The sequence below is a fragment of the Oryzias latipes genome, chromosome 5, assembly GCF_053564925.1.
Source record: "Oryzias latipes strain Hd-rR chromosome 5, Olatipes_Hd-rR_3.1".
Classification (NCBI taxonomy): Eukaryota; Metazoa; Chordata; class Actinopteri; order Beloniformes; family Adrianichthyidae; genus Oryzias; species Oryzias latipes.
In genome coordinates, this window is record NC_136241.1 from 33,337,158 (window position 1) to 33,351,678 (window position 14,521).

Below are 14,521 nucleotides of genomic sequence, written 5' to 3' on the forward strand. Positions count from 1 at the left end.
TTTTTAAAGTTAAACTTTAATTTTATATGAAAATGTTTTTTGCTTATGTGGCAAAAAAAGCTTTTCTGACAGTTTTTAAAGAAAACATTAACATCTTTGTTTTTCTGCTTAAACCCGATAATCATAAAATGAATTCCTAAAAAATGCTATGAAAGGTGGTATATATATATATATATAGATATCATATCTATTTCATCATATCTATTTTTGCACATTTTTGTATTTGTATACTTGCACATTTTGGAACACCCCTCACTTTTGCACATTGCTGTCACTTTTCTCTGCTTTTTGGAACTGCTGTGACAATTGAATTTTCCCAATGTGGGATCAATAAAGAATATCTTATCTTATCTTAAAAATACTATAAATCATACTTTGATTTTTTTTTTCACTTGAACTTGTAGCAGAAGCTTTTGGGGAAGAAAAGAAACATTAGCATTAACATTATCATTTTTCTGAGAAAAACACAGATGGAAGCGGAAACCCAGCAGCAGAAGTTTGGCTGACTTCTGACTTTGCTGCGTGATTTGCGCTCCAGCTGCTTCCAAATATTCTCCGGCGCGCAGCGCCTCTACGTCATCCTCTGCCCCCACCCCCCACCCTTAAAACGGCCGCCTGGGTGCTCCGTGCAGCAGCTGGACCTTCAGTCCGCAGAGGCAGCAGATATGAGGCCGGGGCTCGTGGTTCTGCTGTGCGTCTTCAGCTGCGCTCTGCGCTCGGAGTGCGCGCCGCCGACCTGCTACTCTCGCGCGCTGGAGCTCAGCAGGGAGATCATGACCCTGCTGGACAGGGTGCACACGTCCCACCGCACGGTGAGCATGCGCACCTCACGCACGCTGTCCTTCCTCATTTACCAAGAGACTCATCTGTAACTGGTGACTGTTGGTTTGCAGAAGACGTGCGCGGAAGTTCTACCGACGATCTTCATCGATGTGCATGTGAGTCTGCGCGTGTGCGCGTGGAGAGAAATAATCTTTCTGATTTCTGATTGGCTGTGCTCTGTCAGAACCCTAACTGAGGTGATTGATGCTGGTTCCGGCCTTCTCTGCAGAACGCCTGCATCACCAACAAGCTCCGGGACTTTCTGTACGTGGTGCTGAACCACCCCAGTCAGTCCTGCAGAGAGAAACCCAGGATGAAGGTGCTGAAAGGGAAGATCCAGAACCTGTACAACATCATCACCAGGATTTGTTACCGGGTAGGAGCGTCTGGAGGCCTCGTGACCTTTAGCCTCTTGTCTTCCAGCTGCAGCAGCTCAGGCTTTCTTCTGTTTTGGCAGGACCTGGTGTTTTTCACAGACGACTGTGAGGCCATCGATACAGGACACAGCCGGCTGTACGTCGCAGAAGACCGGCTGCAGATCCTGCAGGAGGAGAGATGAACCTCTCACCACAGCCTCTGCATTCCCCCCAAGCTGCAGTTTTATTTACCACCAGAGCTTATCAGATCTGCTGCTGGGCTGGACGGGAGCCTCATTCCTGCAGTGTGTGGAATTTTCCACAGGAAATATGCTGAATGCCAACCATGCCAATGGAAGCACTGAAATAATAAACTGATCCTAGATGCTTGGGAGCGGCCCTCGACCCCTGCTTCCTCACAGAGTCTGATCAAAGCTCTGCACCTCATTAGGTTCTAGAAATATGCGCTGTTGGCATAACCTTTATTCACAGCTGCTCTGCATGTCATCCTGAGTGTCCTGGAACAAATGCCTTTCTTTGTGCACGCTCAGCCCTGCAGCTTCATCACCATGAATGATCTCCTGAGTTCTGATGTTTCTGGCATTGAAGCTGAAGGAGGCCTCACCCATCTATTTTACATCAGCGTTGTGCTTTAGCCGCAGTTACTACAGAACGGACGGCATCTGTTTAGAGACACATGTATGATTTCTATTGCTTTTGTACAAAGATACAATTAGTATCAAAATCAAATAAAAATGTTTATTTCAGCCGTTAAACTCACAATTGTTTGTTAGATGTTGGAAATGTGAAGGGTTTCTGCCAACAGGACAGTCAAAGCTGGTAAAATGCTGCCATCTGCTGACCAAAATGGGGTACTACGCCAAGTCTGAAGAGGTTAAAATGTTTCTGTATTTGGGGCTCAAACCCCAACTGCATTTCATTTGCTAGAAAAAGAAGAAAACATAAAACTCAGAAATGGCTGTTTGTCCTCATCAGGAGTTCAATGGGATTCTTTAAAAAAAATATCCACGTAAACTTTATTTTTAGTTTCCAGCAAGACCTGATTTTAAAGTAATTATTAATCTGAATCACAAAACAGTGGAGCCGAAGAACCTCAGCAGAGAGCAAAGCTGAGAACTAAAACATCTCCTGCCTTCATAACTAATTATCTTAAAACTTTCAATTAAAAACTTCTCTCCTCTGTTTTTTTCTTATTGGTCAATAGCTAAACTCCCCACTCCGATCATCTATTGATCTATTGTCACATTTTTTGTAGTGGTCTTTTTATTAACATACCGTTTTTAGCCAAAATCTAAAAACTGTGTCGTTTTCTAGGACATCTTTTCTGCAGAGCCGCAGAAGTTCATTAGAAATTGGCGTCGATTAGGCCTGCCCAGATTTCCCGACATGCATCTGTTTACACTCTCTCCAGCTAACCTACGCTCTCTTACAGCCCCCCGCTAACAGAACCGGTGCAACAAAATGTTGAACAATATCAGAGCGGTCCAGCTAAACCGTTTGGATCCAGATTCCAGCTCAGACGAGGAAAACAAAGACGTTCATGGATCGATTTATCTGCAGGTGGACGCATCGGAATGGAGCGGAGCAGGGAGCTTGCGGCCCGCCGACTGTAGCTTAGAAGTCACTGCTTCAGGCTTTTTCCGACTCTGCGCCTGCTCAACGATTTTAAATAAAGAATTACTCAGAAGTTTAATTTTAACCTCAACTTGTTTTATGTGCGTCCCATCATGAGAAAAATGCCACAAGAACATGCAAAAAAAAAAAACATGTCATGATTCTTCAGGCCAAGCGAACCCAGATGCTGAAACCCAGAGTAAGACAGGTAAGTGGCAGATGAGTAATCGTTTATTGATTCTCCGTGTGAGGCTGAGGTTTGGTCCCGGCGAGGTCCGAATGTGAAGATGGCTTGTGTTGTGGCGTGGCTGGAGGTGTTAACGCGGTCAGCGTACGGCGAGGAGTCTTCCGGTTCACTGGAACGGCTTAACTGATGACCCACACTGGTGTCACTCGTAACGTGGTTTCCTGAGGCAGGAGAATAGGAATTAGGTTGGGTACGTGAGCAAAACAAGATAGAGCATAGCAAGACCAGGCGAGTCACCGTAAGGGTTAACGATCTGGCGTCGGCTTGAGGCGCTGGAGCTCCTTAAGAGCAGAAGTGATGATGAGGAGAGTGACAGCAGCTGGTGGCAATCAGGAGAAGAGTGAAACAGTGCTGGAGGGGGAGGAGTCTGCCAGAGGCACCATGACAAACATTTTCATCTGAGTGGGCCCTTGTCTTTGGGTACGATAACCATATTTCATTATCTTTGCCAATATTTTATAACACATTCTTTTTCAAATCTGGATTTTAGTACATATACATGCCTGGGTGTTGCTTTACTGATGTGATTTTTCATATTTTCTGTGTTCAGAAGGTGCCATACAGCTGGTAGATATTTTATTTAGCCAAAATGACATGATTGGTTTTACAACACAGTCAAGTCCTGAAAAAATAAAATAAAATATACGTCCATAAGCACTAAGTCCTTCCCTTTGCATATTTTTGATTAAACCACTTGTTTTTATTTTGAATGTACATTTTTCATTATTTGATGTTTATTTTTTTCCCTCGACAACAGAGCACACTGGTGGAGATATGCAAACAATAAACCAGAGATTTCACCTTGACAGATTGATTGCTTCTTTTGTTGTGCAGCTCTGCCTGTGGCTCTCTGGTAGGTGACACTGACATGCTGTCAGGTCTGTTCCTACCGCCATGATGTCACGGAAGCCCCGTGGAATAACCGGCTGTGCAGGATCACACCATCCTGCCAACAAAAGGCTGCAGTCACTCTGCTTGGGTTTGCTGTCCTGGTTTCTGCTGCAGAACCGTTTGGATTCTGGATCCTCTCCTTCTGCATGGGGACATCTCAAAAGGGACTGCGCCTCAGAAAACCACCAGGTGGCGCCAGTGACTCGCGGAGGCGTCACTTTGTCACATCAGAAGTTTGACCTCAAGTGCGGTGACTTAAAACGAGTGAACCTAAAAAGAATAGTTCCGTTTTTCTCTGCTTGAAAGTAATTTATTCTACTAATTAGCCATTTGTTTAACAGCAGAGGATTACAAAAAGACATTATCTGCTTAAGTCAAACAAAATGCTGGCAAAGAAAGACAATTTCTTGCTTTGCAAACACAGTTTTTATAGCAATTTATTTAATCACCTTACAAAATACGCATCCATGGAATCTACTCCAATATCCCAATGTTTTTATGCAAAGTCAAGGAGGTCAAATGCATTTTTATAAACTAAATTTGGTATTTTTTGGAAAGTTTACAGCAATTAAAACTTCTGTTCTATTAGTTTTGATTTCATACGTAGGCCCGTTTATTTAATTAAAAACAGGACTGAGCGTTTAAGGGGTTGTGCAGTTTTTCTAAAAATAAAATACTGACTGCCAATAAGAGCCTCAGCTTCGCTGGAACTCATTCTTCTGTCACTAGTTTGTATAAAAATTCTTTCTTCTCACGTGTTTGCTAGTTTTCAGGCAGTTTCCATCACATTACGCGTTTTATTGCATTCTGGAGGAAACGCAGCTCGTTAATGCGCATAAGGGAACGTTTCCCTCGTGGGTTAACAAACATGACTGACACACGCACACCGCTGTTGGAGGGTGCAGCTCGGTGCACGGGGCCACTGTCCTCGAGTGTGCGCGCGCGCAGGGAGCTCCCCTTGCTTTTGAAAAAAATAAATTAAAGAAAACCCTAAAGCTTCGTACGAAAACTCAAGGCGTTGTTGATTCAAAAATGGGAACATTTTAGTTCCGAGAGTAAAAACTTGTGAGTGCTTGATGGAGACTAACCAAATTCAGACCGAGGGCCCCCAAAAAGAGACCCCATCATCCACCGCGGCTCTCTAGTGGACATCATGGCAGATTCATGGTCACCATGTCCCAAATTTCTCCTGATAAATTCCCCATCTGCTTATGAGCGACAGTTCCTCTCCTCCTCCATCCACCAGTTTTCCTTCCTCTCTTTCCTTGTTGTCTATAATTGTCCAAAACTGACATGGTGGAAGTGGGGGGGGGGGGGGGTGAATTTCTTCTGTCATTGCCATAAATTCATGTGAACATCTGGTTTTTCTCACGAGGCTGTTATTGTTTTTTTAGGTTGAGACATCCGTGATGATGGCTATCTTCTAGTGCTGATTTACAGCGTCCGCGCGGCGCTTTGGAGCTGAGCGCAGATTTCACGCGCTGTTGAGACGTCATGAAATATTAAGATGCGTTCATATTATTATGATCATGCATTTTATGCATGATGTTTAAGTATTCTAAAAGGTTCGATGGTTTTTTGAACATGCACACGCTCATGAGCACACCTGTTTGTTTGGAGGTGATGCGGACGAAACATCATCGCTACATCATCCGATTACGTGCAAATAAAAAAAAACAATAATTTATTACAAGAGTTTACGAGATCTAAGAATAAAATAATCCATATTTTTTCCAGTTTCAGGTGTGGAGCGTCTCGCGTCCACAGTTTTGGACACATTCGAACAGATTTAGGTTTGAAGAAAACGGAAGGACGTGTGTTTCCATCCAAAATGGACAGGAGAAAACTGTTGACAGTTAGAGACACATCTAGATTTTTAAAAATATATACATGATCAAAGTTAAGAGAAACCTTAAATAATGTAAGAAACATTTTGCGGGCGACTTTTCTGAAATCTGATTCACTAAATGTTAAGTATCTAATAATTTCTAATGCAAATCAGGAAACATCAGTTAAAGAAAATAAAAGAAAACGATAAAGATCTCGTGGATTTACCATAGAAACAATGTGGTAATCCTCTGTCTGTTAGCCAGAACTCTATAGGCATCAAGAGTTGAGTCCGGAATGGCTCCTGTGATCTTTAGGATGATATAAACAAGCGACTTTTGTTTTGCCTTTGGCTCCTGGCGGGATGGAGCGCAGAGACAAAAGAGTGAAAGAGTTTGGAAGAATGGACGGATCCCCTTTGGCTCCTTGATGTCAAATGTCTCTTCTTTTCAGACGGAGCGTTCAGCCGAGTGATTTCTAGTGTATGTATTAAATCTGTTTCGTTTTTGTTTTTTTAAATATTGAGCATCTCACAAAAGGAAATCCGAAGAAGCGCTTTAGTTTAGTGAAATCATAGAAAAAGTGACGCGTAAATTAGAGAGGGTGTTTTGTTTGGGACAGCGGAGCTGCTGCGAAGGAGGAAATCAGTGCGCAGAGCAGGAGTGTTGCCCGTCCCAGTCCCCGTTGACATTTTAGGAATGATAAAAGTTCCGCCTTGCCTGGAGCTACAGCCTCGCTGGAGCCGACCTCTGTCTGCGGCAGATTGCCTTTGCTCATTACAGCAATTATTTTCCTGGAGTTTAACCCCAGCCTCAATGGCAGAAAAGTCCTGAGAAAGCCTTTAAAACTGCAGTGAAGCGGCCTGTAATTTCCTTCCTATCTGATATTATCACTTAAGTCTTCTTGACTTTGTTTGGAAAGATATTCTTTATTTAAAAGTTTCCTGTAATCTCTCTGACGCACAGAGGCCTGCTATTTCCCCGCGCGCGTAATGGAGTGTCACCTCGCTCCTTTCACACCTTAAACACACATAATGACACGGACGGATTGTCCCTGCAGAGGCAATCTCCAATATTTATCGGTGTGTTTTCAAGTCTTCTGGCATCGCACCCCCCACCCCCATCCCATCTCCGCCTCTTAAACTCTCTGGCGCCAACAAAATCTGGGTTAGTTGTCTCAAAGCAATAAGGGACAGCTGGAGCAATACATTCCGCCAAATAACTTTGGAAAGGTTGACATTTACTCACAGCCAAAGGTTAACGTGCGCAAAAAGGCCTTTCCAAGAGGCCATAATGAGCGTGGAAGTGACGGGGTTTATGCTTAAAGGCGGCTTAACCGACGTGGTAACAACTATGAAATCTTATTTTGAGTCAGAAAAGTTTAAAATTTAGCCTAAAATCTAAACAAAAAATAAAAAAAAATAATGGCTTCTTAAATTCAAATAAAAGATTTCAGCCCATCAAATAGAAAAAAATAACAATTTCTACATGAAAAAAAGAATATTCAATTTATTGTTAAGTTATGTCACAAATATATTCATAATATAAATGGGGATATTCTTCAAATATACAGTATTGTACAGTACAACTTTCCCTTCCGAAGGGAATCAATGAGACAACAGACAGAGCTGTTAGAAAAACAATTGCTGTGGTTCTTTAAGTTCACCCTCCCCGCTCAGACCGCCGCAGCGGCTGACCCGCGCGCCCTCACATCCCGGCCTAAGTGTGCGGACGGATGGAGCGCATCAGTCTCTGACAGGAGCTCCGCCACTTTTACGCAGCGGCCTGGCCCGGCACGGCCCGGTTCCCCGTCCATACTGTCATTTTTCAATAACTCAAACAGCTAGAAATGTTTCCCGCCTCTGCACCACAAAGACCATCTCATCTGAATTTTCCTTGGATTCAGTTATTCAGACTTGGGGTCACATGACCGATGAAGTTCGATCATTTTCGCAGTGTGTGAACTTACTGTCCAGGTCAAGAGAAGTGGATTCTAGATCCTCGTGGGGGGTTCCGTGGGGGGGCCGTACTCCCCCGCCCCCCCACCCAACAGATGTGACCCTGTCAGCTAAATGAGTCAGAGCCCCCACCCCCCACCCCCCAAAACAGTCCCGATCCCGCACATCCCGTATCCCTGTCAGGCGAGGTGGTACATACTGTATCCCACGTGCGCGGCGTAGAGTCCCACCGGAGACACCGGCAGCGAGTGCCTCTGGAACGGGTGCGAGCCCGCGTAAGACGCGGGGACGTGCGCACCCAGTGGAAATGATATCCCGAAGGCTGGAGGCAGCATGGGCTTCGCTGCCATTTTCAGTTTTTCCAGCTCTGCCTCTTGCAGCCGCTTGGCTTTGGCCCTCCGATTCTGGAACCAGATTTTGACCTGAGTCTCCGTTAGGTTGAGGGAGCTGGAGAACTCTGCGCGCTCCGCGATGGAAAGGTACTGCTTCTGCCGGAACTTCCTCTCCAGGGCGAGCAGCTGGGACGTGGTGAAGGGGGTTCGGGGCTTTCGGTTCGTCTTGTGTTTTCTCAGGGGACAGGCAGGGGGACTCAACCGTCCTGAAAGAGTAAAACACGATTTCAAAAACTCAGTAGAGACGTCAACAAAGACTCACCTGTTGGTCTTCACGAGTCCAACAAGTTTGGCCAAATTTGAAGACTAAATATAACAGCACACAAAGAAACTTTTTCGGCGCCGCATTTGGGAGGAACTTACTCGGAGACGTCGGAGAGAATCGCGGACTCTGAATCCACGAAGTCCTCTCCTTACTGTCCGGGCTCTCTGCCTTAATCATCACGTCCTCTGACATGTTCATGATCTCGCCCACTGAAAACGGAGAGCTCGTGGGTAAAGCGGAACCTGAAGTATCCAAACCCCCGAAGGAGGCAATCCGCGCGCCCTTCCCCAGCGCCTGGGACGTCCCGGCCGCAGAATCCGGAGAGGACGCCTCTCTGCTGGGCTTCCTATCAGCCATCAGCGCCTCCACGCTGAACGGCAGGATCGCCACTTTGGGCTTCCCGGAGTCCTCCAGACTGGTCTGCATGTTCACCACAGCCGCGCGGGGGGAGAGGTCTTCCGTCTTCAGAGCAGCAGTCAGAGCGGACATGGCGGTCGATGGGGCCATGCAGGTCCGCCCGGTATCGGTGAAGCGAACTGGAGACTGTAACGGGAACCGTGGGAAGGTCTGCTGTTGGGCCGCGCGTCACGGTGACCGTATCCTCATGTTCATGTGGGCAAATTGGAGCGCAGAGGCGGTAATAAGGCAGGCGCAGAGATGAAGGCGGCCAATCAGGGCCCGAGGGGGGCTGGACTCCGTGAAGCGGAAAAAAAATCAGTTGGAAGTTTTACAATTGTGACTTTAAATAAAAACACACACACAAAATCCTAAGGAGCTTTGGTTTCACCGGGAATGAACGCAAACAATAACGTTTCTGTCCAACCCCTAAACCCAGATGGTTGCTTTTATTATTATTGGTTCTTCCATCTTTGATGATGAGATTATGAGCTTTAAAACTTTTTTGACAGAATATGACTTTGGCAAACCCGTCCTTCACGCCACTTCCCCGTCCCTCTGCGCGCGGTGAACCTTTGGCTGCGCTCAGTTTATTGATTGCTGCAGGGCTCTAATCAGATTCAAACGCACAGGCCTTCGCAGTCATTTAGAAGCAATTATCGGACTTGAAGGAGGGATCACCAGGACCCCCCCCCCGCGCACTCCCTCTGCTTTGACTGCACGCATTAAAGTCAAAAATGATGTGGAGTCAAAGTAAGGCAAAAGGGGAGGAGGGATTTAGCCCCGGACTGTCATTGATTTACCTGTAAGGGCCTTTCATTATCTAAATACCGAGGAGTTTTTTTTGTTCTTTTGTTGCCTACAGACTTAGTTTAAATACCTCCACAGTCTCTTAAAAATCTGGACTCTATCAATAAAAAGGTTTTGGTTAAATCTGTGCGTAAAGACAAGGCGCGCTTTAATCGCGGTCAGGACAGCGCTGCGTAACACCAAGCGTAAACAATCTGTCACGATTTGTCAGTCTTTCTAATGGGCAGACACGTTATGTTCAGGCGCCAGCGGCGGCGCGGATCAAAGGGCTCCACTTTGCGGGGACGATTGAAAAAGTTTAACCCGCGTAAGGAGCGCCTTCATCCGCCCTATAGCCCTGGGACACTGAGCCATTCAAGCTGAAAGAAATGAACCCTTTTCTCAGCTGATCGCACGCCACTTCTATTCTATTCAAATGAGAGCTATACGGTCGTGTAATAGAAACCTTCTTGGGGGGAAAAGGTCACCGGTTTTCTTCCAAGATGCGCAGGTCTGTGGGAGCAAAGCCGAGCGCAGCGTTTTGGATGCTGCTAAGGGTTCGGTCTGCTTCAGGAGAGAGGCCACTGAGGAACAGAGAGCAGCGCCTCAAAGTCTGAACTTGTTGCGGTTTATTCACTCTTACGATGTGAAGTGTGCGTCAAAGGTCAAGGTTATGCAGTCAGACTGTTGAGCACAAGTGAGAGGTGTTGAAGTGGAATCAAACGTTTCAGGGGCAAAAAAAACATCAACTATAGAGAAAAGTTTGTTTCTGCGCGTTAAAACAACAGGTGCTGCGTTTTAGACCTGAACAAAAACGTGATCATTCCTGCACATCCCGTGTTTGCCGGAGATGCGTGTTCTGTTCCAGCAGCTGTCGCGCGTTTGGAAACAGTTAAAACCTGAAAACCTGCGTGGAGAGGCAAAGCAGCCCGACGGACGGCTTTGAAGTGCAGCCCGGAGTCTCCGGGGGCTCCCACGGGGGCTCCCACGTCCTGTGAAGTGCCCTCTGCCCGGGGGCCCAAAACACTTAACCCGTCGACCAACACCAACTCTTTACCAGGCTGTGTCCAAACACACAACGGCACACGTGAGAAGCATTAGCGCGCGCCACGCGGTGAGATGCGGCGACGCGCACGTGCGCCCTTCACACTCCACGAAAAGTTAACTTGAATTAAAAAAAATCCGTCAATTTGAGATAAAAAATAAAATATTTGATGTGCTCTCAGACATTTTCCCAGTGTCTTTGTTTGCAGTTTATTTGCCCCGCGGGGCAACTTTGAGGCAAAACAAAGAGTTCACGGCAATTAGCATCCCAAACACTCCTTTAAAACACTGATATGCCATGGAGAAGAAGATTACCATACCGTTTTATTTAAATCCCTGGGCAACAAATGAGGGCCGAGTTGAGTTACAAAAAACTGCAAGGCCCATCGGGCCTTTCTTTAACTCCATAAACTGGCTTTGATTCCCAGTGAGGAGGCAGGGGCTGCAGACAAAGACCCACTGTTGCTTCCTCTCAAAGTTGTCTTAACCCTTTTCATGCGGGCTCTGTCACTTTAGGCGTGTAAAGACATAAAAGGCAGAGTCCTTGTCAGAAGGCATTTTCTGGACAAATATTAGCCCTCGCTGGATGTGAATGACTTTGGCCATCAGGGTGAGTAAATACCAACATTTTTTATTTTTATTTGATTCATGAGTTTACTTGCCGTTTGGTTTAAAGTTTGTCAGACTGACAAACTATGTATAACTGCTCATTTTGTGGTCACTTTAAGAGGATGAAAGAAGTAGAAAAGTTCCCCATAATTATGTACAATGTCTCCTCTTTCAGGGTAATTAGCGCGATCAGGTGGATCACAAACTGCGAAGCTTCAGCCGGACTTTTACGCACAGCGGGGCTCAGGTTGGCAGGTGTACCGTTCCTAAAACCCATGCCTTGTTTCCTGTTTACCACGTAAGCTCACGTTTTTAAAAAAAAATCGTCGAAATTTTTCCCAGAAAATTAATTGTTTTATTATCCGAACATGTATTTTTTAAAGGAGCATTATTTTGTCAGTGATCAAAATTGGGCATGTCTAAATATGTTATGTTTTAAAAATGTGTTTATTCATAAACCCAACATGGTTTTATGAAAATTGTCAAACATATGTGGTGAAAATGCTGATCACAGAAAGAACCACTTCTAGTTTGGATGTTTCGGACTAAAGTTCAGAACAGCAGCTGGCAGAGAAATGAAATCCAAATGTGCAGACTCCGTGCAAACGCAGAACCCTTTTCTGCTGAAATATTAACTCTCAGAGTCAGTCAAGTGGACTTTTGGTTGAACTTTATTTGCCATTCATCTCTTTCACCTTCCCCGGGCTGACAGTGGGAATGAATGCGTCCCCACGGTGATGGGAGGAGGATGAAACCCTCCAGAGAAAGGAGCCTCTCGGCTCGGCTGTCGCCAGAGTAGCGGGGGTCTCATTGTTGGGGAAGAGTCTCTATAAAGAAATATGTGCGCGGTATAAATCAGGATAGTGGGGTAATTTAAGGCTGCCAACAGAAAAAAAGTGACACCCAGACACAGAGAGGTGCCGAAAATGTGATGTGAGCGGGAAAAAAAGAGATGTTTTGTTTTTATGGTCATTTTTGCGGAAGAAAGTGCGTAACTACGCACTTGGCTTCAAAGCGACTTAGGCGCTCCGCTCTGATTGGCTGATTCGGTCCGCAAACGCAGCAAACTGCCTGTTGAAATTTAATGCGCTAATTACAGATGACACTAAATGGAATGGCAAATAATTCATAAAAACAGCACGATAATTAAAAAATCTGTTGTGCAGCAAAGTGGATCATAAAATTCACATTTTTCGGCCAAGATGTGACCAAGTGTTCAGTCGCACAAATAACGCCAAGAGTTAATAACGTGGTCATCAAATTAATTATGATTTATTATTAGTTTTAAAGATGGCAAATTGTATGGATGAGCCTTTTTAATGAAAACAAATTACTCGTTTTTAAAAGTTCAGACTATTTTAAAAATAAAATATCTTTATTATTATTATTATTATTATTATTATCATTATTATTATCATTATTATTATTATTATTATTATTATTATTACGGTTATTGTTATAAAAACATGGTTAAAAAAGTAATAAATAAAATGAGGAAATATTACATTAAACAGAAAATAATATACAACTATACATATATATGTATATGTAAAAAAACATATATATGTATATAAATAAAATTGCTATTATTTTTTTACTTTTTTGTTCGACAAAACTGGCTGTGTGTTCCTGACCTCGCACCTCAGCATTCCTCCCACCGTGACCTCTGCGTGACTTTAAAACATCCCGCGCGCCTCCACCGCGCGCCCGCCGCCGCCGCATTATCAGTATCTGCTCATTGCTCTGCAGAATTCAGATAAAAGTGCAGCTTTTCAAGCTGACAGCGTTTCATCGTTCAGCTGACGACATCTCCATCAGCAGAGGTGGGTTATTATCGCAGAGGAAGCGAATTATCGCCGCTTTACTTCACGCCATTGAACCGCGCGCGCGCGGGGATCATTTGCAAATCACTGGTCTGCATAGCTATTATGCTCTCTTAATAGATTGATTAACTAATGGCAAATCACGGGATTTATTTTGATAAGTCTTTCAAAGGTCGAATGCTTTGCTGATTAGGAAATGAAATGCTTAATAAGCGCATAACAAGCAATCACTTATGCACGAGTCTATAACAATGCAAAGATTTAAAAATAAAGTATTTTATTGCTATACAAACCTAATTCTTTTTCATGCATGCAGGAGTTTCGGAAATAGAATAAGACATGTTTTGAAATACATTTATGAAGATTTATGTTTTTATATTCATCCTTTTTTAATTGGTTCTCTTTTTTTATAAATCCTCTGTAAAAACTCCTGCCCTCCCAGTGACACCGTCCACATAACCCAGCCCTCACAGCAAAACTGGAGCTCATCATTTCAGCTGCTGGCTCTCACTTTATGGATCTGGATGAAGGAAAGCAAACCAAAGAGAGAGAAGCAAATAAAAATAATCGCCAGCTCGTCCTGAGACAAGCTGCTACCCGCTTTGTCCTTCAGATCGCTGTGTAGCAGACCTGGCTCCATCCTAATCTCACAAGTCTAAACTGTCTGCAATTCAGGTTTATCTAGAGGGGGTTGAGCTCCTCGCTGCCGCCCTCCCCATCCCTGTCTCAACTGACCCACCTCTGCCTTTTGCTCGCCTCTAAACACCGCCGGTGACCTTCCACTGACTCTTGCTGCCTAATCCTTTAAACGTGGGAAAATCCCGAAATGATGAGGAGTGCAGCTTTTTTCAAAATGTATTTATTTACAGGTGACGTTTCTGTCTTAGTCTTCTTTCATGTGTGCAGAGTGATCTCCTTCACGCACAGGAGCTCCAACGGCCGAAGGAGCAGGAAGATCCACGTCCAGGAGGATTTGGGTCATGTTCTGCTTTATGTCAAATTCCGGGGGAGGAAAAATCCTGTTCGAGCAGACGGATGAAGCCGTTTCAGCAGCATCATTTGGATTTTTATACTCTTTAAAATACAAATGTGTTCAAACCAGTCTGGATTATGGTATAGTGGAAATGTGGTCTGTGGTATAGTGGGCTCAATAAAACCAACAGCATAACCTAATGCTGCATAAATCTGTCCAGTAAACGTCTAAATTACTGAGTTGAACAATAACACAGAGTGAAAATGGGCTTAAAAGGCCCACAGCAGTTATGGGGAGAGTGTGGCTGAGTTTTAAATCTGTCCTCAAGTTCAAATGATGGAGCAAAAGTGGAAGCGCTTTGACCTTGTAGGACATTTTCTTCAGATTCAAACTCAGGATTTTACTCTGACGGTTTTCATCGCTGCAACATCAACTTTAGTTTGAAGATTTGTGTTGTAAAATCGTATCTTTTGCCTTAATTTGTGGTCAGATAGC

At 44.5% G+C, this 14,521-nt stretch overlaps 2 protein-coding genes and 2 long non-coding RNA genes across 5 annotated transcripts; 3 read left to right on the forward strand and 1 right to left on the reverse strand.

The window, feature by feature from the left end:
• Window positions 1–615: 615 nt before the first annotated feature.
• Window positions 616–1,954, forward strand: LOC101167701 (cytokine-like protein 1). Its single transcript, XM_004069184.5, has 4 exons — window positions 616–812; window positions 894–938; window positions 1,052–1,198; window positions 1,280–1,954. The coding sequence occupies exons 1-4, from the start codon at window positions 666–668 to the stop codon at window positions 1,379–1,381; spliced, it is 441 nt and encodes a 146-aa protein (XP_004069232.1). The 5' UTR covers window positions 616–665; the 3' UTR covers window positions 1,382–1,954.
• Window positions 1,955–3,371: 1,417 nt separating this feature from the next.
• On the forward strand, window positions 3,372–4,643 carry LOC144992356 (uncharacterized). The gene is made up of 2 exons (XR_013656237.1): window positions 3,372–3,480; window positions 3,895–4,643. It is a non-coding gene; the product is annotated as an uncharacterized LOC144992356 (long non-coding RNA).
• A 2,615-nt stretch (window positions 4,644–7,258) lies between these two features.
• Window positions 7,259–9,036, reverse strand: msx1a (muscle segment homeobox 1a). The gene is made up of 2 exons (XM_004069185.5): window positions 8,491–9,036; window positions 7,259–8,333 (listed from the first exon to the last, which is right to left on the reverse strand). Exons 1-2 carry the CDS (start codon window positions 8,897–8,899, stop codon window positions 7,915–7,917), a joined length of 828 nt encoding a protein of 275 aa, XP_004069233.1. The 5' UTR covers window positions 8,900–9,036; the 3' UTR covers window positions 7,259–7,914.
• Window positions 9,037–11,094: 2,058 nt separating this feature from the next.
• Window positions 11,095–14,121, forward strand: LOC111947472 (uncharacterized). Of its 2 annotated transcripts, none has more exons than XR_002873323.2 (3): window positions 11,095–11,231; window positions 11,406–11,528; window positions 13,981–14,121. It is a non-coding gene; the product is annotated as an uncharacterized LOC111947472 (long non-coding RNA). The 2 variants fall into 2 exon arrangements; XR_013656236.1 differs by having other exon boundaries at window positions 13,960–14,078.
• Window positions 14,122–14,521: the final 400 nt, after the last annotated feature.